Source organism: Microcaecilia unicolor, chromosome 3, assembly GCF_901765095.1.
Source record: "Microcaecilia unicolor chromosome 3, aMicUni1.1, whole genome shotgun sequence".
Classification (NCBI taxonomy): domain Eukaryota; kingdom Metazoa; phylum Chordata; class Amphibia; order Gymnophiona; family Siphonopidae; genus Microcaecilia; species Microcaecilia unicolor.
Genome location: NC_044033.1, coordinates 52,603,000 through 52,630,724, shown reverse-complemented (window position 1 = coordinate 52,630,724; position 27,725 = coordinate 52,603,000). Strand labels below are relative to the sequence as shown.

Below are 27,725 nucleotides of genomic sequence, written 5' to 3'. Positions count from 1 at the left end.
TCTGCTCAATGGACCCTAGCTTCCCAGTGGTTCCAAGCCACCGGGAATCTAGAGGATGTCATCCGCCTCTCCACCAGTTGCCGCACTTCACTGCTCTGGTGGACCATACGGACCAATTTGACCCTGGGACGTCCATTCCAAATTCCGCAGCCCACGAAAGTGCTGACGACGGATGCATCTCGCCTGGGGTGGGGAGCCCATGTCGATGGGCTTCACACCCAGGGTCTGTGGTCCCTCCAGGAAAAGGATCTGCAGATCAACCTCCTGGAGCTCCGAGCGATCTGGAACGCACTGAAGGCTTTCAGAGATCGGCTGTCCTACCAAATTATCCAAATTCGGACAGACAATCAGGTTGCAATGTTTTACGTCAACAAGCAGGGGGGCACCGGATCTCGCCCCCTGTGTCAGGAAGCCGTCGGGATGTGGCGCTGGGCATGCCAGCACAGCATGCTTCTCCAAGCCACATACCTGGCAGGCGTAAACAACAGTCTGGCCGACAGACTGAGCAGAGTCATGCAACCGCACGAGTGGTCGCTCCATTCCAGAGTGGTACGCAAGATCTTCCGAGAGTGGGGCACCCCCTCGGTGGATCTTTTCGCCTCTCAGACCAACCACAAGCTGCCTCTGTTCTGTTCCAGACTTCAGACACACGGCAGGCTAGCGTCAGATGCCTTTCTCCTTCATTGGGGGACCGGCCTCCTGTATGCTTATCCTCCCATACCTTTGGTGGGGAAGACCTTACTGAAGCTCAAGCAAGACCGCGGCACCATGATTCTGATAGCGCCCTTTTGGCCCCGTCAGATCTGGTTCCCTCTTCTTCTGGAGTTGTCCTCCGAAGAACCGTGGAGATTGGAGTGTTTTCCGACTCTCATTTCGCAGAACGACGGAGCGTTGCTGCACCCCAACCTTCAATCCCTGGCTCTCACGGCCTGGATGTTGAGGGCGTAGACTTCGCTGCGTTGGGTCTGTCTGAGGGTGTCTCCCGGGTCTTGCTTGCCTCTAGGAAGGATTCCACTAAAAAGAGTTACTTTTTCAAGTGGAGGAGGTTTGTCGTTTGGTGTGAGAGCAAGGCCCTAGAACCTCGTTCTTGCCCTGCACAGAACCTGCTTGAATACCTTCTGCACTTATCAGAGTCTGGCCTCAAGACCAACTCAGTAAGGAATCACCTTAGTGCGATTAGTGCTTACCATTATCGTGTGGAAGGTAAAGCCATCTCTGGAGAGCCTTTAGTCGTTCGATTCATGAGAGGCTTGCTTTTGTCAAAGCCCCCTATCAAGCCTCCTACTGTGTCATGGGATCTCAACGTCGTCCTCACCCAGCTGATGAAACCTCCTTTTGAGCCACTGAATACCTGCCATCTGAAGTACTTGACCTGGAAGGTCATTTTCTTGGTGGCAGTTACTTCAGCTCGTAGGGTCAGTGAGCTTCAGGCCCTGGTAGCTCATGCTCCATATACTAAATTTCATCACAACAGAGTAGTGCTCCGCACTCACCCAAAGTTCCTGCCGAAGGTCGTGTCGGAGTTCCATCTTAACCAGTCAATTGTCTTGCCAACATTCTTCCCCAGGCCGCATACCCGCCCTGCTGAACGTCAGTTGCACACATTGGACTGCAAGAGAGCATTGGCCTTCTACTTGGAGCGGACACAGCCCAACAGACAGTCCGCCCAATTGTTTATTTCTTTCGACCCTAACAGGCTAGGGGTCGCTGTCGGGAAACGCACCATCTCCAATTGGCTAGCAGATTGCATTTCCTTCACTTACGCCCAGGCTGGGCTGGCTCTTGAGGGTCATGTCACGGCTCATAGTGTCAGAGCCATGGCAGCGTCGGTGGCCCACTTGAAGTCAGCCACTATTGAAGAGATCTGCAAGGCTGCGACGTGGTCATCTGTCCACACATTCACATCTCATTACTGCCTCCAGCAGGATACCCGACGCGACAGTCGGTTCGGGCAGTCGGTGTTGCAGAATCTGTTTGGGGTGTAAATCCAACTCCACCCTCCAGGACCCGAATTTATTCTGGTCAGGCTGCACTCTCAGTTAGTTGTTCTTCGTAGGTCAATTTCTGTTGTACCCTCGCCGTTGCGAGGTTCAATTGACCTGGGTTATTGTTTTGAGTGAGCCTGAGAGCTAGGGATACCCCAGTCGTGAGAACAAGCAGCCTGCTTGTCCTCGGAGAAAGGGTATGATACATACCTGTAGCAGTTGTTCTCCGAGGACAGCAGGCTGATTGTTCTCACCTACCCTCCCTCCTCCCCTTTGGAGTTGTGTGTTTCATATTTTATTGCTTGTCATTCAACTGGCGGGAGCGGTCGCGCACGGGTGGGAAGGCGGCCGCGCATGCGCGGTGGGCGTGGCCTGCGTGCCGACCGTCCCGCGAAGCTTCTTCCGGTTGGTGGGGGCTGCCGCGGACGTCAACCCAGTCGTGAGAACAATCAGCCTGCTGTCCTCGGAGAACAACTGCTACAGGTATGTATCATACCCTGTATGTGTATTTACTCTTTTGCTAAACCCAAGTGATTGATAAATGGTACGAATTTATATCATAAAATGGATGTAGGTTCAGATAAATTTCCATGGTAATGTCAGCATCCAAAAAAGGGCAATGAGGGGTTGCATTGTTGAAGTCCAAGATTGCAATAAGTGTTGCCCCAACAAGGATCCCTGTTTCACCAAATCTGCTTCTTCAGGAAGTGTATAAATCAGACACAATCAAACCCCCCGAAGAAGCGGATTTTTGAGTTTCTGTATTCAACAGACTTCATGATAAGTGTTGAGTATATAATGGACAGTGTGATGATGGAAGGTTGGTGTTTATGATCCTGCACTTTGACACAGGTTTAAATTCTAAGTACTCAATTTTTTAATAATTATATTTAGAATATTTTCAAAACATTTTTGGTAATTTATTGGGTATAATTTATCTTTTATCACTTGGATTTAGGAAAAGAACAAGTTTCCATTATTAGTCCAAGGTTTTTTATAGTTAACAAAAGGAATCCAGGCCAAAGTATCAGCCTGTCTGTCTCGCCACCATCTGAAACTAAATATGACCAAGACTGAGCTTCTTATCTTTCCCCCTATACCATCCTCTCCTCTTCCCCCATTCTCTGTTTCTGTGGATAACACTCTCATCCTCCCTGTCTCATCAGCACGTAACCTTGGGGTCATCTTCGACTCCTCTCTCTCTCTCTGCACATATTCAGCAGACTGCTAAAACCTGTCGTTTCTTTTTCTAAAATTCGCCATTTCCTTTCTGAGCTCACTACCAGAACCCTTATCACTCTTGCTTAGACTATTGCAACTTGCTTCTCACAGGTCTCCCACTTAGCCATCTCTCTCCTCTTCAATCTGTTCAAAATTCTGCCGCACGACTTATATTTCGCCAGTGTCGGTATGCTCATATTAGCCCTCTCCTCGAGTCACTTTACTGGCTCCTTATCCGTTTCCACATACAGTTCAAACTCCTCTTATTGACCTATAAGTGCATTCACTCTGCAGCTCCTCAGTACCTCTCCACTCTGATTTCTCCCTACACTCCTCCCCAGGAACTCCGTTCACTGGGTAAATCTCTCATCTGCACCCTTCTCCACCGCTAACTCCGTTCCTTTTATCTTGCTGCACCATATGCCGGGAATAAACTTCCTGAGCCGGTCCGTCAAGCTCCATCTCTGGCCGTCTTCAAATCTAGGCTAAAAGCCCACCTTTTTGATGCTGCTTTTAACTCCTAACCCTTACTCACTTGTTCAGTACCCTTATTTTATCATCCCCACCTCAGTTATTCCCTTATCTCTTGTTTGACCTGTTTGTCTGTCCTAATTAGATTGTAAGCTCAGTCAAGCAGGGACTGTCTCTTCATGTTCAAGTGTACAGTGCTGTGTACATCTAGTAGCGCTATAGAAATAAATAGTAGTAAGTAGTAGTAAATAATTTTCTCCAGTTGAATCTTTTTGTGGTGTATTTTCTTGCCATTGCTAGTTTTGTGAAGCAGTTTTATAAAAAGACAGGTGTCCATGTTGTCTTTATAAAATAGCCCCAAAGTTCGAGGCCCAATTGACCTTCCTACTTAGAATGACCAGTTATATACTTGCCCTCATAATGGGCAAAAAGCTTTAGTAAAGCAAGCCCTTTGAAGTTAGTGTAGATGTGGACAGTAATAACTGAATTACAACTGTGAGCCAGTTATATTTCTTTGTCATTCTCTCTCTGGTGGGATATAAATGTTCTTCTATGCTACCCTTTGTATCATTTGTATTCTGATGACATTTATCATATTTCTGTTTTATGATTGTTGTACAGTATTGTTTATATTTCTGATACTATTTCATGTTAGGCACATTAGGATTCACTTTACCTCATTGTATTTGTACTTATATTTGGTCACTTTACTATTTGTATTAAAACTGTAAATTTTAGGTCAATCTCTTCATAAAGGAGGTTAATAAATCCCAGTGAGGGCATAGGGACTGAAAAGAAAATTTTTTGTGTTTCAGATCATCTGCACTTCTAATAACCATGAGAGATCAAAGACAAGCATAAGCAACTCATTGATAGTTTTTTCATTAGTTATTCTAAAAATTGAGTCATAGTAACATAGTAGATGACGGCAGAAAAAGACCTGCACGGTCCATCCAGTCTGCCCAACAAGATAACTCATATTTGCTACTTTTTGTGTATACCCTACTTTGATTTGTACCTGTGCTCTTCAGGGCACAGACCGTATAAGTCTGCCCAGCACTATCCCCGCCTCCCAACCACTGGCTCTGGCACAGACCGTATAAGTCTGCCCAGCACTATCCCCGCCTCCCAACCACCAGCCCTGCCTCCTGATCTTGACTAAGCTCCTGAGGATCCATTCCTTCGGCACAGGATTCCTTTATGCTTATCCCACGCATGTTTGAATTCCATTACAGTTTTCATTTCCACCACCTCCCGCGGGAGGGCATTCCAAGCATCCACTACTCTCTCCGTGAAAAAATACTTCCTGACATTTTTCTTGAGTCTGCCCCCCTTCAATCTCGTTCTACCATCTTCCCATCTCCGGAAAAGGTTCATTTGCGGATTAATACCTTTCAAATATTTGAACGTCTGTATCATATCACCCCTGTTTCTCCTTTCCTCCAGAGTATACATGTTTAGTTCAGCAAGTCTCTCCTCATACATCTTGTAACACAAATCCCATACCATTCTCGTAGCTTTTCTTTGTTTTTCCTCTTGATCATTTGAGTTAAAATTATAATCAATAATTGCCTTTGTGAGAGGTACCAGGTTCATTCTGAGTGAATGATTTTGTGAGATTTCATTACCTGATGGTTCATCACTGAGAGACTGCCCATGGACATTTCATCACATATCACTTCATCGCATAGTCAAGCTAAACATATTCAGATTATATGAATGGAAAACTTGTGACAAATGGGCGGGAGGAGGTTCATACCACCATACACCCATACCTGTTCTTTTGCACCTAAATATGAGCCTCACTAAAACTTCTTATACACAAAATTTTCATGAGGCTCATATTTCGGTACATTTTCATCACCCAACAATTTAGGTGCAGAAAGCTAAATGTATTCAAATTATATATGTGGAAAACCTGCAGAACAAATTGAGCAAAGACATTACATTTAAAATAGCACATAACACACTAACTCGTGCATAAGAGTGATAAAATGTCAAAACTGCAACAGTTCCTCACCATTAGTCAATTACATAGCACATATCATAGTTGAGTTGGGAAGGATGAGAATGGGGTGAGAGGAGGAAGCAAAGTAGCAGTTTGGATAAAGAGAAAGGGACTTGATATACCGCCTTTCTGTGGTTCTTGCAACTACATTCAAATCGGTTTACATATTATATAAAGGTACTTATTTGTACCTGGGGCAACAGAGGGTTAAGTGGCTTGCCCAGAGTCAAAAGGAGCTGCAGTGGGAATTGAACCCAGTTCTCCAGGATCAAAGTCCACTGCACTAACCACTAGGCTACTCCTCCTCTCCTATATAGATAAAACAGGCAAGAGAATCAAGGGTACGTGGCTTCAGTATTTGTTGAGTGAGCCTCATATTTAGACACAAAAGAACAGGTGCCATTGTGTACACTAGCACTTCTGGTTTCCTTTGGACATGCACTGAAAGAAGCTGTGATTACCTACACACTCCCCCTTCCCGCCACCCCCCATTAACTCAAGTTTCCATGCGTATAATTTGAATGCATTTAACTTGAATATGTGATTAAGTGTTGCATGATGAAAGATCTTTGTGATCAAGTGACAGCTTAAGGTAATAATGCTGTTCTGTGCCTAAATATGCACCTTGCAAAAATGTGTTGGAGTTTCAACAGGGCTCATATTTACTACTACTACTACTATTTAACATTTCTAGATATTTAGATACAAAACACCAAATGCGGATGTGTTGGAATGCCCCCCCCCCCCCAACCACCACCGATTGCTTCAAATTTTCTATACATATAATTTGAATACATTTAGCTTCAGTACATGATGAAGTGTCATTTGATGTCCACTGTGATGAAGCAGCTCGGTGATGAAATGTCCTTACACTTTCTCTATTTTGCCACTATTAGATCAAATCCAGTGTGCTTTACAGTGAATCTTAACTCTCATTGAAGGGATGTTCAGTTGGGCTGTCAGATTCCTTGACCTTGTTTGTTCCCTATTCAATAACTCTTCAATCCACAACTTTTCTTTATAAATATTACCCATGACTGAAGTTTCAGAACTACAATAGCATATCCAGCATTGTCTTCACTAGCCATTTGATAGAAAGATATTTAGTTTATCAATTCAATATATATCAGTGTTTAAAGTAGTTTCACTTATCAGGGATTCTGCATGGCAATCAACATCATACTATCACTTGTGTATAATAGGAAGTTCATTTGTGTGTGTTGTTTTTCAGATATCCCCAGTGGGTATGTGTAAGCAGATGTAGCCCACCTGTCCACTGTTCAGTACTATGCATAAAGTAAGAAGCACTAGACAGCTGGAGTAGTGGGTTAAGTGGCTGTCTCAGCTTGTCATTTTTGATAGGCTATTTCCACTAGTTTACCAAAAAAGCCTGGTACCTATTACAGCTGTGATTTTGTTTCACAATACATGGAATTAGCTGTTTGTGTTGGTATGAAGATGTAGCTAGAGAATTGAAGGTGTCACTGACAAAAGACTGAAGCTTCATATTATAAGAACATCCATCAACTTGATCAAAATTTATTGCATATAGCAGGAAGAGTTTTCCTTTATTGTTTACTTGGTCCCATTTAGGAAATTGCCAATAATGGAACATTAAATGAACAATATAGAGGAATAGGTTTACTAAGTTTCCGTTTTAATTTATTTTCATTTAACTCTCATTATGCTTAAAGAAAAGTCTTTGTTAGTTGCAGGATGAGGAACGTAGACGGCAGCAGCAATTGGAGGAAATACGTAAACGGGAAGCAGAAGACAGGGCAAGGCAAGAAGAAGAACGCCATCGTCAAGAGGAGGAGCGAGCAAGAAGAGAGGCTGAAGATAAGGTACTTGTTCGAGTGTAACTGAAGCTCTAACCCTTTCCCTATCAATGGAGCATGATAAACCTTTCCAAGCTGATTCCCCCCCTTTGCTGCCCCTTCAAGTACTGAAGCAAAACCCCTTCAGGCTACCCAACTAGTGAAGCAAACCCCCACTTGGGCTGCCTAGCCTCTGCACCCCCCTTAACATGGAATCTGTGGGTACAAGGGATCATGGCAGAAACTTCAGAGTATGTGCCTACAGTACTGCCCATGAGGTAGTCGGGGAGTCTCAGGTTGGAAAATAGGTGGTCTTGTTTCACTTTCAAGTAGATGGGGTGGGGGGGGGAGGGAGAACAACATAAGGAGCCTTGTAGTAGCCATCTGCAATAAAACAGTGTGATCTGCAGAATGCTGAAGTTTGTGCTAATTAGCACATTAGTTATTTGGTCCAGTGTTTATCGGAGATAAACACCTACCTTATAACTTTTAACACTACTTAGTGCATTGGTTCCTTAATGACATGACTAGTAAGTAGAGAACTATGCAGTATGAGTCCTTTGTTGGAAGTTTGTTATATGCAATTAAAACTTCTTTTGAAACACAGTTTAGCAAATTTCAGCTTTTGTTCTGTATTTTAAATGTTTTATTTACTTTGTTTTACTGTCTTGGTCCACAGAGGAGACAGGAAGAGGAATATTACAACCGCTTGGAAGCTGAAAGACGCAGACAGCATGAGGAGGCAGAGCAGAGATTGCTGGAACCAGATGACCCTGGTCTGTACAGACCACCTCTTCCACGGGAATATGAACTCCCACCCCCACCCCCTTCATCTTATGCTCCTCCACCCCCTCCACAGCGACACACCTCTTATCTCAAAACACAAGTTCTCTCCCCTGACACCATTTACACTGCCAAGTTTGTTGCATACAATGAGGATGAGGAGGACACAAACCTAGCAGGTCAGGATAATTAATCCAGCACAAGAAAATCTTAGTGGCCTCCTTCCACTCGCCTTTAAGCCACAGCTGCTCGCCTGTCACACTCTTCTGTGGATGGCATCTTTCTTTCCATTTCCTTTCATCCACCCTCAGTCAATGCCAACAGTAGTTTTTTTACAAATCAAGCCAGGCCCCCTCCTTTGCCAAACAAAAAATACCTTCTATATCAGAAACTCTCAAAATGCTAGAGAGAAAATATGTTTATTCTTTATGTATGTTGCCCTACACATTTCCTATTGTGGATACTTTAGATCATAGTAAATCACTTTAATTATATGCTCCATCTGGTCAATTTTCACAGCATTATATTTAATTCTTGACATTAATGCTGAAAGTAATGTTTTTATTCTGTTAAAATTCACTTGTCCTTAAACACCTAAAAAAAATTCCATCCTCTTTCCAATAATGACCAAATAGATGTGAACGTTTTGAGTTTGTTTTACATAGTTTTTATAAACCAGATCAAAGTACTGTTGGTTTTGACTTGTATTCTACACCTTTTAGTAATTTGATCTTCTTTTGATTGAATGTCCATGCCCTACAGCATTACTTTCTACCAATTTCAGTTAATTCAAACGGATGTGGCTTCTCTTTGCAAGTTTGGGAAATGATTATCAGTTTTAATTGCATTCTTGGGGGGACGCTGATCTCAGTTAATTCAAACGGATATGGCTTCTCTTTGCAAGTTTGGGAAATGATTATCAGTTTTAATTGCATTCTTGGGGGGACGCTGATCTATCTGGAATAAAATTCTGTGTGCGTGTGTAAATGGCTTTGTTGTAAACTTTTTATGAAAATTTTAGAAATCACCTTCATGTTTGAGCTAGTAGTCTAAATGCTTCCTGCTTAATTAGTCTTGCTAGTAAGGAGCATTATAAGCTCTCCTAGTTACGTGGTATTCTCTGATGGACAGGTTACAGGCAGCGGAAATGGAATGATTACTATTACAAGGGGTTTAAAACTTTTTCAGGATAATAATATAAAAAAAAAGTTAATGCATACATCCCAAACATGGGAAATTCCACTGCACAATCATATTTTTGTAGCCGCCACTTCAACTTGATATATGTGGGGATTCTAATTTTTATGTGTTCATAAATTGTACATTTAGGAGTTATTTCCAAGTTAGAATTTCCAGCTGCTGCCTGGATAAGCTATATATGTAGTTCACCCTTTATCACATATTCAAAGCTGTTGACTATGTGTATATGGATGCTGAATATACTGTACATATTAATTTAAATGTCATGGTTAGTAATTCAGAAAATTACCTCCTCTATCATTAGAGATATACCCTTATATTTATTCCAGTTGTGTTATGGATATTTTGGGTTTTAGCTCACACCTTATAGCTACAGTCTTTTAGTTTAGTTTGCAGCTTTTCTCTCATGTAGTTGACTAAAATTCTTTGTTCTCTACTTTTGTTGTCATCCTGGAGATTACGCGATACCCAAAACATTTTGTGGCTTTGCTACTTGACAGAACTAAACCTACCCATTATATTTGTAGGATAGCTTAACTTTAGCTTTAGGTGAAAAAATAGATTCTAGACATGTCATTTTAAGGAAGGCTTCTCTGAAAATATCGGCTTCTCTGAGGACAAACATTATCACGTACGCACAGATGAGTAATATTGTTCACATGGGAATAAAAGCTTTCCAGCTTAGAAAAAAATCTGGAACCTTTTGAAAGGCCCTACTGCATATGCATCTAACTTCCCATTTTCTGTTTTCACGTGAGATTTCCTCAGTATGTTTTCTTATAGAATCTGTAAGAGGTACTCTTTACTTTCTCTCACCCTTTTTTATTTGAAGAAAATTATTTTTGTTTTACTACATATCATGTTTTTCAAAGCTGGTCAAGTTTTCTATTTTTTTTTTTGTTTTTGTTTTTTGCACTTTTGCCTTCGGCCTTCCTATTTTGGGAGCTAGAAAATCTGTCCTGGCTGAGGTCCTTTTTTTTTTTTTTTTTTAAATATTCTTTGATATAGGAGTGGTCGCACAAGACTCCAAGAACCCAATACTAACTCGCTGGTACTCTTCAGGTGACCTGGGAGGACATGGCTTCACCTATGACTCCCTCATCAAAGTTGACTTTGGCATTGTTCAAAGAGGAGCTTAACAGGAAGATGGCCAAGAAACTAACTAGAATCCTCATTGATGCATAGGATTCTGTAGCCTTTCTTTGAGAACCATGCTGTAATCCATAGATATTGAGGCTGTGAAAAGCGTTGGAGTTGGTGTCAGCAGCAATGATGGCAATCTCCAGTGCAATGAGGGAGAACATTTCTCCAGAACACAAGCATACATAGGTTATCTCATTGGGCGCTGTTTGATAAATTGCTGTCAAGTTGAAGTCTGTTCCTGGCAGCAATATAGATTGACTTTCTCCAGAATGCTTTGTCTTCTGTCTGTGTGCAGAGGCGCTTAATGGAGATTGTAATTGTTTCAGTCCCTCTTGTTACTGGTCTTCCTTGCTGTCTCTTTCCTTCAACCTTTCCTACCCTGATTCTTTTCCAGAGACTCCTGGCCATCACATAACATGACTGAAATATATTTCAGTCTGGTCTTGTGAGTTTCTAGCAAGGTTTTAGGTTTTATTTGGTCAAGGACACATCTGTTTGATTTCTTGGCAGTCCATGGTATTTATAGCAGTCATATCCAGCACCACAACTCAAATGCCTCAGTACTGTTTCTGGCCTGCGTTTTCATGGTCCAACTTTCATATCCATACAGTATAGTAGAAAAAAAAGAATTGTATAATTCAATTTTTTGTTCATAATGAAACAGCACATGACTTGAAAATCACCTCCAAACCCTTCATTGCAGATGTACCAGATGCCATCCTGCTGCATTCCTCTTGACTACTGGAGCCTTTGTTGATGATTGACCTAAAGCTATGTCTTCACCATCAATTCTGAAGCTCATTTTTGCTCTTATTACTTTTGTTGTCATTAGATTCAACTTCAGTCCCATTGTTTTTCTTTTAAATTGGTCAATGAGGACCTCTAAATCATTTTCACGGTCAGCTATTTAAGATAGTGTCATCAACATATCGGAGATGGTTGACATTCCTTCCTTCCTCCATTTGGGTCTAGCCAGACTCAAGCCTGACTTCATTCTTAGATCCTTTCTAGGTCAAAATCAGAGTACTCATGGGACTCGAATACAAGCCTGAAGAAGAGGACTCTGCTGGGTTACCCTCGATTGCACTCTACCCCATGAAAGGAGACATTCTCCACAAGAGGACTTTTCCTTCACTGATTTTATTAGGCAAATGGCTGATACCATTTCATTTAATATGAAGAAAGGAGTAACCCAGAACAGAAGCATTTCCTTGACCTCTCTCCCCTCTTCCGTACACCCAGTCAGTAAGAAGTCATACTTTATAGAATTGGAAGGGCTTCCAGATTTGAAAAACAGCAGTTCCTACACCATCCATGATAACCAAATATTCTCTCATATACTTCAGTGCCTCTGGGATGTTGGATGCATGGAATGGCCTCCCGGTTGAGGTCGTGGAGACGAGAAGTGTGTCAGAATTTAAGAAAGCGTGGGACAGGCATATGGGATCCCTTAGGAAAGGAAGAGTTAGTGGCTACTGAGGATGAGCACACTGGATGGGCTTTTTGGCCCTTATCTGGCATCATGTTTTTTGGGAAAACTATGCTCCCTGCAAAGCTTCTTACCAGTTCTTTATAGGCCAATGTATGTGAAATATCAGGTATAAGACTGAGAGGTTTGCAGACTTTCTTCCTCTGGATAAATCTGCCCAACTTCAGTCACTAGTGGGTAGGAGGAAAGCATGTCAGCCTGCTCTGGGTATTGGAGCCCACACACTGTTATGGCTGAATGTTATGATTTTGCAGGAAAAGACCCCACATTGGTGAGAGACATGTCTCTAGCGCAGCTTAGTAAACAGGGCCCTAATTGTTTTTCTATTTTATTGCTTGTACTATATTTAGAGCAACTTCCATTTCTTCTTTTACTTTTATGTATTTTGACTGTGTATTGACTTATTTCCAGACTCTGGGACAGGCACGTTTATCCAGAACATGGTGCCATGTTGAGTCTTTAGTTACAATCAATAGTGTTTCAACTTTTTGGTGTTCCATGGTTCATCTGTAAAGAGCCATCATCCTTTTCCCACGCCTTTCCTGTTATGTTTTATTTGTAACTATTTATTAAGTTTTATAATTATGCATCAAGAGAAAAATATTGAATAGAAATTTTCCAACACCAGAAAATTTTAAAAAGGAAAAGTAACAATTATGGCTAGCAAAACAGCGCTCTAAAACATATGGAAATTATAGACATTAAGCAGGATCCAAAGAATAAAAACTAACAGAGAATGTTCAACTAAGGAAATAAACACTGATCCCAACCAGAAAGAGGAATAGCTTCTCCATAAGCTCACACATTAATAGTGATCCTACACTAGATTTATTACTCAGTTTTGCAATGAGAAGGATCATAAACAAGAGGCAGCTGAATCTTACATTTACAGGGGAAACTAAAAAAAAATTTTGCTCCCAGAGCAAGGGTCTCCTGCTTCAAAGCAAGAAACTGCTTCATACGCTCATGGGTTTTCTTACACACATCAGGAAAGATTCTGATCTAACCAAGAAAATCCACATTTTGAAAATGCAAATGCGTAACTTGAGTCCCCCAGTCCCCGAAGATTCCAGCGCTGTCCCACCAACTGGAATAGCCACCTGGCTGAGTATTTCCCCCAAAGCTGAGGCCATCAGACCAGGCCTTCCTTGTGCCTGACCCCCAGAAGAGTTCCAGAAACCTGGTGGTAGTGGTGGAGAGATTGGGCTCAGTGAAGCGTCACTGCCCAGTAGCACGGTGGTCGCCTTCCTGCCTGCCACTGCAGGAACACCTGAAGCAGGCTGAGTGGCTGCTATACACTGCTCAATAGTACACTGATTTTTTTTTTTTTTATCGCTAGTCAGACGCTTTAAACAACACCTTGTTGGTTGCTGTTTTGATAAACACGTGCCATTGTAAACATTTTGGAATATTCTTAGCTGCTTCATGTCAGCAGGAGAGCTGCCACCTGGTTGGGCTGTAATTGTCCATTTTCTGAGGCAATAACAATGTGCCTAGGCAGTCAGATATTCCATGGTCTAAGATTTTAACCATAGTAACATAGTAAATTTCAACAGGTAAACCAGTGTGATCCATATAACCTGCTCAGTAAAGTGTCTAGATTTATACCTGTGGCTCTGTGCAGGTTGTTATATTTATCTGTATGCCCTCGTTTGGGGTTGTACTTTCCACTCCATGTAGTTTATATCCCACTGTGCCCTTGTTTGGAGTTTTACCTGACTCTCCTTTTGTACCTTGTTTAAAGTGTGAAGATCATTTAAGTTTTGCTTTGATTCTATCCTTTTGCTATATAAAGATCCTCTGTGTTTATCTCACACATTTCTGAATTCTGTCACTGGTTTTGTCTCCACTGTTCTTGCTGAGAGGAGATCTCGGGCATCCACAAGCCTTTCTATGAAAGTGTTCCCTTAAGTTACTCTTAAGTTTCCCTCCTTGCAACTTCAATTCATGTCCTCTTGGTCTACCGCTTCTCCATCTCTCAAAAAAAATTTGCTTGTGTATTCTCCAAGTATTTTTTAAACAGCTGTATCATATCTTCCCTGCCTTTTTTATTCCTCTAGGTAGGATATTGCATAGTGTCTTCTTGTATGTCTTTTTAACACAGTACGCCAAGTGGGGCCTCACCAACAACTTGAACAGGGGCATTAACACCTCCTCTCTTCTGCTGATTATACCTCTGACTATATAGCCTATAGGCATCCTTCCGGCTTTGACCACCACCACCTTGTCACATTATTTCACCATAACATAATTTTGCTCGATTCAGTGTAACCAGGGGTTGTCTACTCAATCCTGAAGACAAACCTAGCAGTCAGGTTTCAGGATATCCACAGTGAATATGGTTGAGATTGATTGAGTCGCATACAAAGGAGGCTGTATATAACAGATTTATTTTGTGCATATTTATTGCAGATATCCTGAAAATCTGACTGGCTAGGTGTGTCCCAAGGACCAGGTTATGAGACAATAGTATATTCCCATTGAAATATTTTTCACTCTTTACTGCTATTGTGTATAACTTGTATAGGTAAGAATGAACAGTAAAATGCCATGTCAGTGCATTCATTTGATGAGAAGGTGTGCATGTCATTGATGGCATTAGAAATAAACAATTTTTTTTATTAGTGTTTGTATAACATCGTCACAGTGGAATGGGACTGCACAATTAATATCATTGCTTTCCGTAACCCAAATAGTCTGCATTACTTCAAGCTATGAATAGGTCTGTAATAATTTTATCCATTTGTCTCTCACATTGAAAAAGAATAGCATAATTAGTCCCCATTTGATTGCAAACTTGTCTAAATTTCCTTGGTGATATACAAAGCCATTTTGCACAAAACACAGAATTTGCTTTTCTTGTTTCATTTCATTGCCTCGCCTATTTTTTTCTTTGATTCTTTTACTGTATGTTCTGATAGAAACCTTAATATTTGTGAACAGCATTTCTGCTAAGTGTTATGAACTTGCTTTTTCCATTGAATGGTGTAAAATAAACTGAGAGAAACTGAACAATGTAGTTGTGGGACAGCATGACTCATCAAATGTCCAAATGTGTTAATTCAGAATTTAGATTGCATGGACACTCAAGGACTCTGAATTCTGATCTTTGAGGGCCATAGTTATGATTTTCAGTATAGCTACATTCAGCAGGATGCCTAGCATATAACTTAAATAGATACCTTATCCATTCCAACTTTATTTCTGCATTCACATCTAGGTTAGACAGTAAATGGCTGAACTTCACCTTTTTCTTTGTAACTTCAGCTATAGTGACTTATAAGTGCCATTAAAAAAATAAAAAGCACTTGTATTCTTGGCACCTGTTACTGCCTACATGATTTACTTATGAATATCGAGGCTCTGGACTAAAAGGCGTGTTTTTAATTAAAAACAAAACAAAACCTACTTGAGGTGTGCAAGGAATGGCTTACAGAAGCCCTAGATTAAAGCAAGTCTAATTAGGATGTGTCATAAATTAATTCCAAGTACATACTTTTTGCTGGCAACTGTCATTCATCTTATGGCTAATAGCCATGAAGCTTGTATCCAAATAATTAAAAGTACACATTTTCTAGTTCATGAATTCAGTTAAATGGTTTTAGTGAAATTAGCACTGTCTTTCAAGTCTCAAGCTTTGATAAAATATACCTTTTAAAATACCGCATGATCAAAGTGGGAAAAAGTTGTTCTGTATTTTTGGGACAGAAGAATTAAGAATTTTTCTTATAATTCTATAATTGGAAGGTAATATATTCAGATCTATGCCAGTTAAAAAAAAGAGCATTGATTCAGTATAAAACAAAGCCTGAAAGATAAACACCTCATCTTAAAGACTTGATTGTATCTAATACAAACTGCTATAAAAACATATTTGCAAATTACAAACTTAATTTAAAATGCACTTGAAAAACTGTTTTTGAAAATACAGCTGTATAACTCAAGCTTCCTTTACTTAGTCTTGGGTTTGGAAACTAACTGATTAAGCTAACAAGTTTTTGATAATTAAAATATATAACCAGTGCATATTTTATGGTTTAGACACTATGAAAGATTTCATTTTTCTGACAAATTAACAAGCAAAACAAGGACAATAAATCAGGCCATATATATATGTTTATATATAACTAGTCATTTAACATTCAAGAGTATTTTATGAATTAAATAGTAAGGTAAATGTTCAAGCGTTCTTATCAGGAAAGCTTAAGTATCAATAATGTAATGAGAGTTTACATAACAAGCCTAGTGCAGAATTCAAGTCTTGTATTTCTGATTCTTGCATAAACACTACACTGCTAAAATTAAATAAGAGCAGTTCATTTTTTTTCATACTGCCTTATATAAGTTGTAAAACTTGTATTTGTTTTAGCCTCAGGGCCAAATTCTTACACTGGATCTCCTGGAGAAGTTTATCGAGACCCAAGGGAAAAGCGAACTAAAAGGTAAAGTATGCATTAAATTTTAATTGGAATAGTTGGTAACAGTCTTTGGTGGCATCGCATTGATGGGTCCCATAACCATGTTGAAGGAAGATAATCAAGAACTTTACAAAAAATTAACATGTGTATGGCAAGGAACTCCTTTAACTACTGGGCTAATAATCTTTCCTTTTGGGAAACACATATCAGCCCCAGATCTTTGTCCTTCACAGGCACTTAACCACTACACCTCTATTCAGGAAATCTTGACTGCCCCAACTTGACATTTCGTCCTTTAGATTGTAAGCTAATTTGACTCCCAATTTGACTGCCCCTATCGGACCGACCGTTCACTTGTCTATTAGATTGTAAGCTCTTTGAGCAGGGACTGTCTCTCTTTGTTAAATTGTACAGCGCTGCGTAACCCTAGTAGCGCTCTAGAAATGTTAAGTAGTAGTAGTAGTAAGCTTCTTCGAGCAGGGACTGGCCTTCTTTGTTAAACTGTACAGCGCTGCGTAACCCTAGTAGCGCTCTAGAAATGTTTAGTAGTAGTCTACTCTTTTTTTTTTTTTTCCCAGTTGTATATTGTAATGGTTTTTCAATTTTTATTTCACCTTAATCTTCATAGTAAAGATGTATAAATGTTTTTGCAGTATTTATATCATGTACAAATTTGTACCAGCTCTGATAAAGCTTTATAAAATCACCTCCAGAATGTTACCAAAGCAGGCCAGTAGCTTAAAAGGAATTCTGGAAGGGGTCCCTAAAGGATTATTGCTGTTGCTGTGATAAAGGTCATAATGTACCCAGAAGACCCACATGTTCTAGATCATTACCTGACAAAATTATGTTCCTTGTGGGGGCCTATAACCTAGTTCAGAAACCCTAGTCGTTCAGCTAGCTGATTAAGCCCATCATAGTAATGTTTTAGATTCTTCAGTGTCAAAACTGTGTATCTGGGAACCTTTCATTCATTCTTCTTTAAACTCAGTAATTTATCTGCAGTGTTAGCAGTCTACATTTCATACTGTGTTAAAATTGCTCCACTCAAGAAGTGACTGATCTCCACACTCAAACCACCTCCATCATTCTCTTGTAAACCAGGAAGATTATGGAGAAAATTGCTTTGCTAGATAAGACACATTGCAAAGCATACCTGGATAAGTATAACAAAGATAACCTAGTGGCTAGGAAAACTTTTCTTCCCAATTTACCACTTTACCAGAACTCTCCAAAGGAAGTGGTAAACACATTTTTTGAGAATTCTCCAATCATCTTGTGTTCTTGAAGACTCAGTGGAACATTTTCATTGTTTGCTATTTTTTTTTTCCTAATAAGACTTAAAAGCTCATCCTGGAATTTCATTCTCGAGAGATCAGAGCTGAAGAATTGGTAAAAGCAGTACTTAAATCTTTGATAAAAAGATATCTCATCGTCTCAATATTGTTTGGAGGAGTCTTCCCGATTATGTTGTAGAGAGCAATAATCTTTAATTGGAACCTAAAGAACTACAGATCCTCTCCGATGTTGCCATTTTTAAGAAAAATAATTGCATGGCTGCCAACCAACTTCAGAGTGTCCTGGATTCCGGGGACATTTTAGGTCCCTGCCAGTAGGGATTAGGACTAGAGTATAGTGCTGAAACTGACTTCCTTTTCATCCAAACTAGAACAGTCCAGAATTTATGGGTTATGCCGATCAGTCAGCTGATGGAGATATAGATGGGTGCTGCAGATTTATACTATAAAAGGAACCTTGCACCTGCAGCCCTTCAGTATTCCTGTATTCTCCATTTCCAGCAGATGATGACAGTGCATTCTGTGCAGTTTGAGACTAGGTTGTTGAGCTAAGATGGATGAAGAGGATTCAGAGCTTTGCACCTTGAGGGATATCTAGAGGATTCCAGGTCCCTCCCTTATTAGCCAGCCAGACATTTCAGGGGTAGTTGATTTTTGTCCCTCTCATTTAAAAAAAAAAGGAAAGATCTTGTATATAAGATTTTATAATAAATATATATATATTTTTTTCTCAGTCTCAGAGATACTTTCATGGCTGCAAGTATAATTTCTCAAGAAGATGCTCTTCTCCCCCCCCCCCCCCCCGGGGGTGGGGGCTGGTAATTTGAACCAGCTGAGAGTTGATTTTTGTCAGGGAGTCTTTAAAAGCTTGCTTTCTTTTCATTTACCAGCCTTGCTTTTTTGTCAGAACAGTGGGGAAAGCCTGGAATTTCTTCAGTCACAGTCTGGTGAGTTTAAAGCCCATCTGAGCAGTGTTGCTGCTTTTCCCCACCCTTGCTAAAGTTCAGGTTGAGAGTGATGCAGCTGTATTCTTTCCCTTGGAGAGACTGTTTTTTCCTCTCTGATAGGCTATGGTTGGAGAGGGGTGTAATTTTCAAACTCAGCATTAGGTTTACATTTTATCTTGAGGCTGGAATAGAGGCTCCATCAGAAACTAAGTGCTATCCGCACTAGGGAGGTAGAAAATAAACACTTCAGAGAGGGTAGGTGTTATGCTTTTCTACTCTGCCCCCTCAAGGGCCACGTCTGGTGGTTTTTCAAAGAAAAATATTGCAGAGGGAAATATTTCCCGCTGGGGTATTTATTTTCCATATTTCTATACTGCTTAAAACAAAGACGTGTTTTCACCTTCATGGATTGCTGGGGAGGTTTCTGTTCTCAGCTGCTAATTGAGCAACCTTATCAACATATCCTTGAAGGCACTTCAGGGAACAACTGTGGCTCTGTGATTTATCTCCAGAGTTTGTACTCCTCCTCCACAGAGCTTTTTTTTTTCTGCATCTCAAGGATCCCTCCTTTTTGCTTGGTAACAATTTTATTCTTTTGTAGGTCCTTTCTCAGGTTAAAAGGCTGATATTGATTGTGCCTGATAACTCTAAACCTTTATCAGAGATTTTGGAAGTTTCTGTTGGCTGTGCCAATATCCTGAGTTCTTCAGAGGAATTGCCCTCCTTGAAGGATCCTTTAGATTAAAGAGAATTTTCTGTGGCTGATGGGAATGATTTCACTGTTGTGCAGCTGTTCTACAGGAGAGAATTATCAGAAACGGTTTCCCTAGTTTTAGAAGCCTTAATTCCTGAACCCTCTGCATAGTAGTCGTTGACTTCTGAAGATCCCATTCTGGACGGGATTCACCAGCCCACTGAGGCATTTCCTATTCTTTGGGCTATTCAGGTGCTCTTTTCTCTGGAATGGGATACTCAGAGGAGAAGATAGTTACCAAAGATGGATGCCAGAAGACTACCATGCCAGATGAAGGTGGCATGGCCTTAAAGGATATTCAGGATCGTAGGTTGAAGGTTGTTGGCAAGCAGGCTTTTGAGGTGGCAGCCTTAGGACAGGTAATAGGTTGCAACACATGTCTAGAGTATGTTTGCCCTAGATTCAACATGCGGGGCATTTTGGCAGGGATGAAGATCTGAAAGAATCAACTCATCTGGAATCTAGTATGACCTATATTGCCGATGCCAGATCTATGAAGCGGTATCTGCAGACCAATTACGTAACCACAGGACTCTTCCAGCAGAAACTGAAAGCTCCAAAGACTCATCTCAGCAGTCTTCCCTTTTTTGGAGAGTATCTGTTAACATAAAATTAAATAAATTAAGAAAGTTAGAGAAACAAGACCTTAGAGACTATCAGAAGACAGGCCCTGAGGTACTGCTTGGGCACCACAAAGTCAAGCACGCTTCAGTATGTGAAGCTTTATAGGCCAGGAAGATCTGGTTCTCATTCTAGAATGCAGAACAGATCTTCCTTTTGTTTTGACTGTAGAAAATGATCCCAGGGTCAAAAGGTCTCACAGACCTCTAGAGGCCCACAAAGTCTCCATGGTTCATTCCTTGATTAATCAGATAGGTCAGCTGTCCACATTTTCAGAGGAGTGGGCTCGCATCACTTACCACATCAAGAGCTCACTGATTTGGAGGGAATGCTACAAGTTGAAATTTTCGTGCCATTTCACAGATGCTCTTTTTATTTCTGTGTTGGGTTCCTGCAAAGAAGTTGGCAATGATAGAAATCCTTGCAAAGTAACTGTCTCGGTGCAGTTACCCCTGTTCCATACCACTTGGGCAGTTGCTTGGCATATTTCCTGTACTGTCTTCACTCTTGATCAGCCCTTGTTTGTCTCTTGAGGCCCCATTTATTATACGGTTTGCTAAACCTTGTGGACCTACCTCCCAGAAACACCACAAGATCATCTCGCAAATTTCTCAACCTGCACTTCCCCAGCTGTAAAGGACTAAAATACAAGCTGATACATGCCACCACCTTCTCGTACATGAGCACGCAATTATGGAATGCATTACCCACAGACCTGAAAACAATCAACGAAACAACTGTCTTTCGCAAATCTCTGAAGACATATTTCTTCAACAAGGCCTACAATGAGAACCTATAGCCCCACTAATCCACTTCACCAACCCATTCAGTTATGAAAGCCCACCTTCTATAATCACCCTAATAAATCCCTTCCTTCTTCTTTCTTCCCTTAATTGATCTCTACACAATACTAACTGTACCTGATATACTGGAATAACTATGTTAACAATACTATGTAAGCCACATTGAGCCTGCAAATAGGTGGGAAAATGTGGGATACAAATGCAATAAATAATAATAATTCTGGAGACCGCACCTACAGCAGAAAATGATGGATTGGTTAAGCAAACACACATTGGACAGCAATAGAGTGGAGTTCTTCAAAGCCACTGTTGCCATAATCATTTGCCATCGGAGAGCCCTGGCGATGGATTTGATGGTGTCCATTCAGAATGTCAAAGTATCTTGGTGCTTGTTAGGTCTAGATGCTTTTATATGTCTTCTCTTTTTAGCCAATGGTGGGCCACTTCTTGCAGAAGATAGTGCTTCATCCTGGTCTGGTGTTCTTAATAGTTCGACATTGGCCAAGGCATCTAGTTCAAATAGTGGATCTGGTTCAGCTGTGGATAGCAGATCACCTGAGACTGCTACAGGAGCAGGGTCTTGTCTAGCAAGGACTAATAGTCATGGAAAGATTTTTTGGATACCATCATTTTGTTTTTATTTGCAGACCTGGAAGTACTCTGTCTACTTCCTTGTTCTATGTTAGAGATTGAAGGACCTTTTAAGCGTGGTGCTCTGAAATAAGGGTTGGTCATTGGCTCAATTATTGTTTTTTGTTTTTTTTTTTTCAGGATGGTTTGAATAAAGGTTTTGCTCTTTTCTCCCTTAAAAGTGCAATTTCAGCGTTAGCTCGTTACCAAGGATGTTTAGAGGGTGTATCAGTTAGTTTGCACACAGATGATGTGCATTTCCTAAAAGGAGCTTCACATTTGCATCTGCCTGTTGGTCCTATATTTCCATCTTGGAATCCATCTGGTTCAGCAAGCATTGTTAGCTTCTCCCTTAAAAAAGAGATATTAAAGTCATTGTTTTTAGTAGCACTGCCTTCAGCCAAAAGGATTTCAGAATTATAAGCTTTATCCGGTCATGATTCTTTCCTGCTTTTTACTGAGCTGGAGTTTCCATTTGTATGGTTGCCTCATTTTCCCCCAAGGTAGTTCTGGTTTTCAATTTAAATCGGATAGCTAATTTGCCATTCTTTCAGAAGGAAAATTGGGAGGATGACTGTATGTTTGAATTTTTCAGTGGATCCAAAAAAGGTGAGGCAGCCATAAATGCAACCATTGTTCCTTGGCTAAAAGAAATGATTGCTTCAGCCTAAATTCTTAAGGTCTAAAGCTCATTCAACTAGGTGAATGGCTACAGCTTGGGCAGAGTCTCCGTCCATCACTCCATAAGATTTTATAAGGCTACTACTTGTAAAATTTGTTAAAGAAAACGGACATTTTTGTGGCTGCAGTGTCTTCTGCACACCATGTGTAATGATTGCTTTGTTAACATCCCCTATATTCTGGATTGATCTTGTTAAGACCAAGTTTTTCCTTTTCATCTTAATCTGCTAATTTTCTTTCCTTGAGTTCCACCAGTCCAGAGGCCCTCCTTTTTTACCAGTGAAGATATCCTTTACAGGCTGTATTTTCTCTTCCCTGTTCTGAACCCATTTGAGATGCCCCACATATCTTTTTTTTCCCCCATGGTGGTGACTTTTTCCTTAGAGCTTTGAATTCTCTTTGCTGGTTTAGATATTTAGGATGGTCATTTTTTGATTTGTTGTCCACATTAACGTTCATAATGCTGATGGACTTCAGTTGCACAGTGTCTTTTATTGTGTAAGCATACAGCTCTCATTGGTCTCTGTCTCCATCTGCTAGCTGATGGGCATAAGCCATATGTTCGGGACTTGTCTGGGATTGGATTTAAGGAAAGAAAATTAACAGCTAAGACCAAATGCATCCTTATTTTGCTCTCTTTTGGGTGATTTATACCTTGAATTGGACAAATGCGGTAGTTTTTCTACATCACTTCTGGAGCCCTTTGTAAAAATTGGCATTACATTCGCCACCCTGCAGTCCACAAGTACAGTGGCTGTTGTAAGTGATGTGATCGGTTACTAGTTGCATTTTAGCAATTTCATAATGAGTTTTCAAAACATGGGATAAATACCATTCAGTCCTTGTGATTTCAAAGTCTTTAGTTAAAACAGTTTGCTCTATTGGACCTTTTAGGTTTACAGTGAATTAATTTAATTGGCTGAGATGCATCACCATCAATGACTGTTTCTGGTATGAATATGACTGCAGCAACCTCCTTAGTAACTACTGAAGCAAAGAATGAATTTACAGCCTCATATAGCAGCACCTGCTATTCAGATAACGGCCACTGACCGAGGCCATCCATAGATTTTCAGATGTCACTGAAAATCATTGCAGACTGCCCTGGTGCTATCCAAATAACATCAAGTGGATAGCAGTGGTATTTAGCACCACCATCTAGACAACATGAAACAGAAAAATTGCTAGCCTAAGTTGTCTGAATCGTTATCCAAATAGCAATGCTGAATATTGCTGTTACTCGGATATCTCAAACAATTGTTGGCCTACCCAGATATTTGCATCTGAATATTAGCTGACACTGAATATCCAGGGATGTTTTGAAATGCTGACTGCAGAGTTTAGATATTGACCTGTTTTTCTGTTCTTTCAAAGTTTCAAGTACTGCTTGACTGGCCATCTTCAATAGAAGTATGATGTACTTAGATTTAACATCCTGACAAAAGAGATTAGCTTATTTTCTCTTTGTTAGCTGTTGTCCTTTTACTAATTGTGATGCCATAAACTGTAAACATATTTGTGTTTTTCTGCAGTCAAGATGTGGATATCTCTACAGTTCCTGGAGCCCCAGAGAGTCTTACGTTCAAGGAACGACAGCGTCTCTTTTCACAGGGCCAAGATGTATCCAACAAAGTAAAAGCTTCTCGAAAGTTGATGGAACTGGAAAATGAGTTGAACACTAAATAAAAATTAAAGGATAGATATATGGCACCTTATAAAGATCTAAGTGAAATATTTCAGGATTTAGGGGTTGTTTGGGGAAGGAGGGGTATATATTTTTTGTAAAGAATGATTTTATGATTCCTTTATTTTTAAGACTGTTCAAATATAAAGACGCAGTAGCATGCAAGCAGATTCCTCATTTTACCAAGAGCTTGTGGTTTCAATGATTAAAGCAGTGTTAAAAATATTTTAATATGAATCACATAAAGATAACTGGGGTTTTTTTTTATTTTAGGTGGGAGTGAATGGTGGTTGTTGTTTTTTTAATACAAGTAAAACACATTTTCTGGTCCTTGGGTTAAGTTGTCAAGATTGTCTTCATTATTTAAATTTTTTTCACAAATAGGACATTGATACATTTTAGCTATTAAATCAGATGTGGTTAAACTGTGGTCCACCTGATTGCCACCCCTCCCCCCTCCAAAAACAAAAAAGACTGCTTATTGTACAAATTTTTACTAAATTAATGGGCTTTGGCTTTCCATGGTTGTTCTGGTGACAACAACATCAAAGGCTAGATGTTCTGTGAGTCTCAGCTTGTCATAAAAGATGAATGGTACAGGCTTTCGATGATGATGTTGCCAGGACAGCCATAGAGTTGGTGTCGTTTTCCAGCATTTAGCTGCCAATCAGACCATCTTGAGACCCTTGTTGTGTTGTCATGACATTCCTGAGACCATTGTTGCTGCGGGCTCAGTCACTGCTCCAATCTGAGATATTCGCCTCTACTCCTGCTGGTACTGCAAGCAAGCCTGCAAAAGAGAAAAACCAACGCTGCCACCTGTCTCCCTTAAAGTTGAGGGGTTTTGTATTCTGTATAGTGGGTGAAACATATGTATGGGTTGAACTGCAAATTCTCATATTTTTTTTTGTATTGTATTCTTAACCTAGACTACTTAATAAAAAGGTTTTGCAATGTTTGTAAAAAAAAAAATGTAATGGAAAGGATAAATATTTGTTTGTTTTGATTACTGCCTGGGTTTAATTTTAACATTGGAAAGCCTGAAGATTCTTATAATACTCTTTGGTTGCATAATTAATAAAAGGTTTTGGAATGCTTGCAAAAACAATTCCAAAGCTATATGGAAGGTCTCTTCTTACATAGTTTGGGATGTTTAATATAAAGGAAACTTTCCCATGTTAAAAAAAAAAAAAAAATTCATAAAATGTTTAACCTACTCAGCAGTGTGTTTGATAAGCTTGGCTCAATGATTAATTGCATCCAAACTAGTAATATCTCTGGACTGACTCATGAGTAGCCCAAATCTGTAAAGCATTTAGAGATATAGTCCACTGTCCCATATACAGATGTCTGTTCTATTGGTTTGTACTGACATGAGTAATGTATTAGCATATCAATGTGAACATCTTAATTGAATCTCATATCCAAGCTCTAGGGACATACTCAAAAATTTGTCAGGGGGATAATATCCTTCAGTGGACATACAACATTAAGGGCTAGGTTTATTAAGCGGCGTTATGGGCACGTTAGCGTTTTTAACGCGTGTAAATGATGTATGTGCGTTAAACACTAACGCGCCCATAGATATGTATAAGCGTGTTAGCATTTAATGCGCCTTAAATTTACAGGTGCATTAAAAACACTAACACACCTTAGTAAACATACCCCTAAATAAGCTAAATTTAAACATGTTCTATAAGCGTGAATTAAATTGAGGTCCAAAGGCTAAATAGTATATTTGACATACTTTAAAGAATGCATTGTATTGATTAGAGTTGTACTGAATATTTGATTTGGGTCTGAATAGTGATTTAAATTCAAATATGAATAATCTGAGGCTCTACCTACTGAAGTAAACATTTGATCTCTGATTTCATGTTGCTTCTTTTATTATTTATGTTAAAGCTCGATTCCCATTATTTATATTCGGTATTCGTACTCTGCCGAATATTTTTCATTAATCATATTTGGCCGCATAGTAAAATATGCTGTTTGGTACAGCTCTAATATATTTTTTAAAATAAGTTTAGAAAGCAAATCTAAATACAGTGAATTTGGTGCTATGAAGATCCTTGCAGTTTCTTGTGACCCACTAGGTCCATCTTAAACATGCTGTAATAAGTTAAGTGATAGACCTGCTTGGTAAACTCAGATGTTTAAACAACTACAAAATACGGCTCTGTCTATATAGTGTAACAGTTTCTCAATCTCTTTGGTTAAATTAGCACATCTCTTCCGCCTGTCTCTAGAACCCTTGGCCATGTCTATTCAGCATGATCAAAACTGCAAGTCTATATTAAGTATAGAACACACACATCCGTTGTGGGTATTGTAAAGCCATATCTTTTTCAGGATCACAAGGACCACGTTTGAGGAAGCTCTGTACTACTGCTAAACCACTTCTCTCTAGAACTGTACTCGGTATCACTGGAGCAGGTCTCAAGTATGGTTCAATTGTGTCTGGACGCACACCAGTTTAAAACACTGTGGGGGTAATGATGTACAGTTATGTGCTTATATGCCAGTATAGGGGTATAAAATGCTGCTTATAAAATTGCCCCTTGCATACAAGAAAGTGTGTGCTTATACATGACTGGTATAGCTGTGTTCAGGGACATGTTTTTGGTAGTGTTACAATTTGTATGATCTTTATAAAATGTGCATGTTCACATGTACTATAGATGTGCACATTTTTATCTGACTGCTCCGAAGCTGCTGTAAATACATGCAGCTTCATTATAGCTGTGAATTCTGCAGCTTTTGTGGGCAGTTTTTATAAGGCTATATAGGTACCTGCTTGACACATTACAGAATCAATCTCCACATGATTAGAGTCTTAAGAATTTGATCTATGCATTTTGAAAAGAATTACCCTGTACCTTGGTAGCCCGAATCTTAATAGCGAAGTCTCTGCTCCCTGGATTTTGAAGTCCTAGGAATGAGGGAAATGGTATCTTTATATTGATGGCGTCATTTTACTCATTGAATTTGGCAATAATATACTCCTTTCAAATAGAAAAGAATTGACAGATTACAAAAAGGAATGGAAATGAGTCCCTCATAAAATACTGCTCTTCTCATTACATCTATAATTTTTTTTACTTGATAGCAAGGTGAACTAGTAAAATCTAGTGTACTAATAATTATCACAAAGAATTACGTAGAGAGAAATCTGTGTTGTATTATTTATGTCTCAATCAGTTTATTATAGTTTATTTTATTGTGACACACTGTACTAGACATGCTAAGCTGTTAAGTCAAAAATTTTTTTAAATACCAATAGATAGTTTTATTTAAGATTAGAGCTCAATTTCTCTTCTGGTCATTGTTGATTTTTTAGCTATGCAGGTGTGGCTAATATAGGGGATAACCTTTGAATCAATTCTTATTTTGTTTTCAATGTGTGATGTTCAAAACAAACAATATATATTGTGAATCCAAGTTTTTTTTTTTTGATTTAACAAAGCCCTTTGGGTTTTGAAGGAATATTTTGTTCTGTACTATAGTTATTTTACAGATGTAGAGAAAATGCACACTGAAATACAGAAATATACTTTCACAGCCTTACTTTTATTAAGAATTGTATGATAAATGCAAGTTAATGAAACTTGGAATATAAATATATATATTTTTCTTTTTACATATTTCATATTTCTTAGGATGTGTGCTTTTACTGTTTTCACCAATTCAGTATGAAGTAGGAAAGTTAATTTGAAGTGTTCATGAAGGATATGTATTCTTTACGATGCCTGGAAAAACAGAAATAAGCATC

At 39.6% G+C, this 27,725-nt stretch overlaps 1 protein-coding gene across 9 annotated transcripts in view; it reads left to right on the top strand.

The window, feature by feature from the left end:
• Positions 1-24,747, top strand: part of AFDN (afadin, adherens junction formation factor) — a 414,469-nt gene extending 389,722 nt beyond the window's left edge. For 5 of the 9 annotated variants that reach the window (XM_030195930.1, XM_030195924.1, XM_030195926.1 and 2 more), the window contains 4 exons: positions 7,395-7,529; positions 8,182-8,464; positions 16,487-16,559; positions 23,802-24,747. In XM_030195930.1, the coding sequence (XP_030051790.1) occupies positions 7,395-7,529; positions 8,182-8,464; positions 16,487-16,559; positions 23,802-23,955 (645 nt within the window). In that variant the 3' untranslated portion in view covers positions 23,956-24,747. The remainder of the gene's footprint in view (positions 1-7,394; positions 7,530-8,181; positions 8,465-16,486; positions 16,560-23,801) is intronic. The other 4 variants (XM_030195932.1, XM_030195927.1, XM_030195925.1 and 1 more) reach the window with 2 other exon arrangements.
• Positions 24,748-27,725: the final 2,978 nt, after the last annotated feature.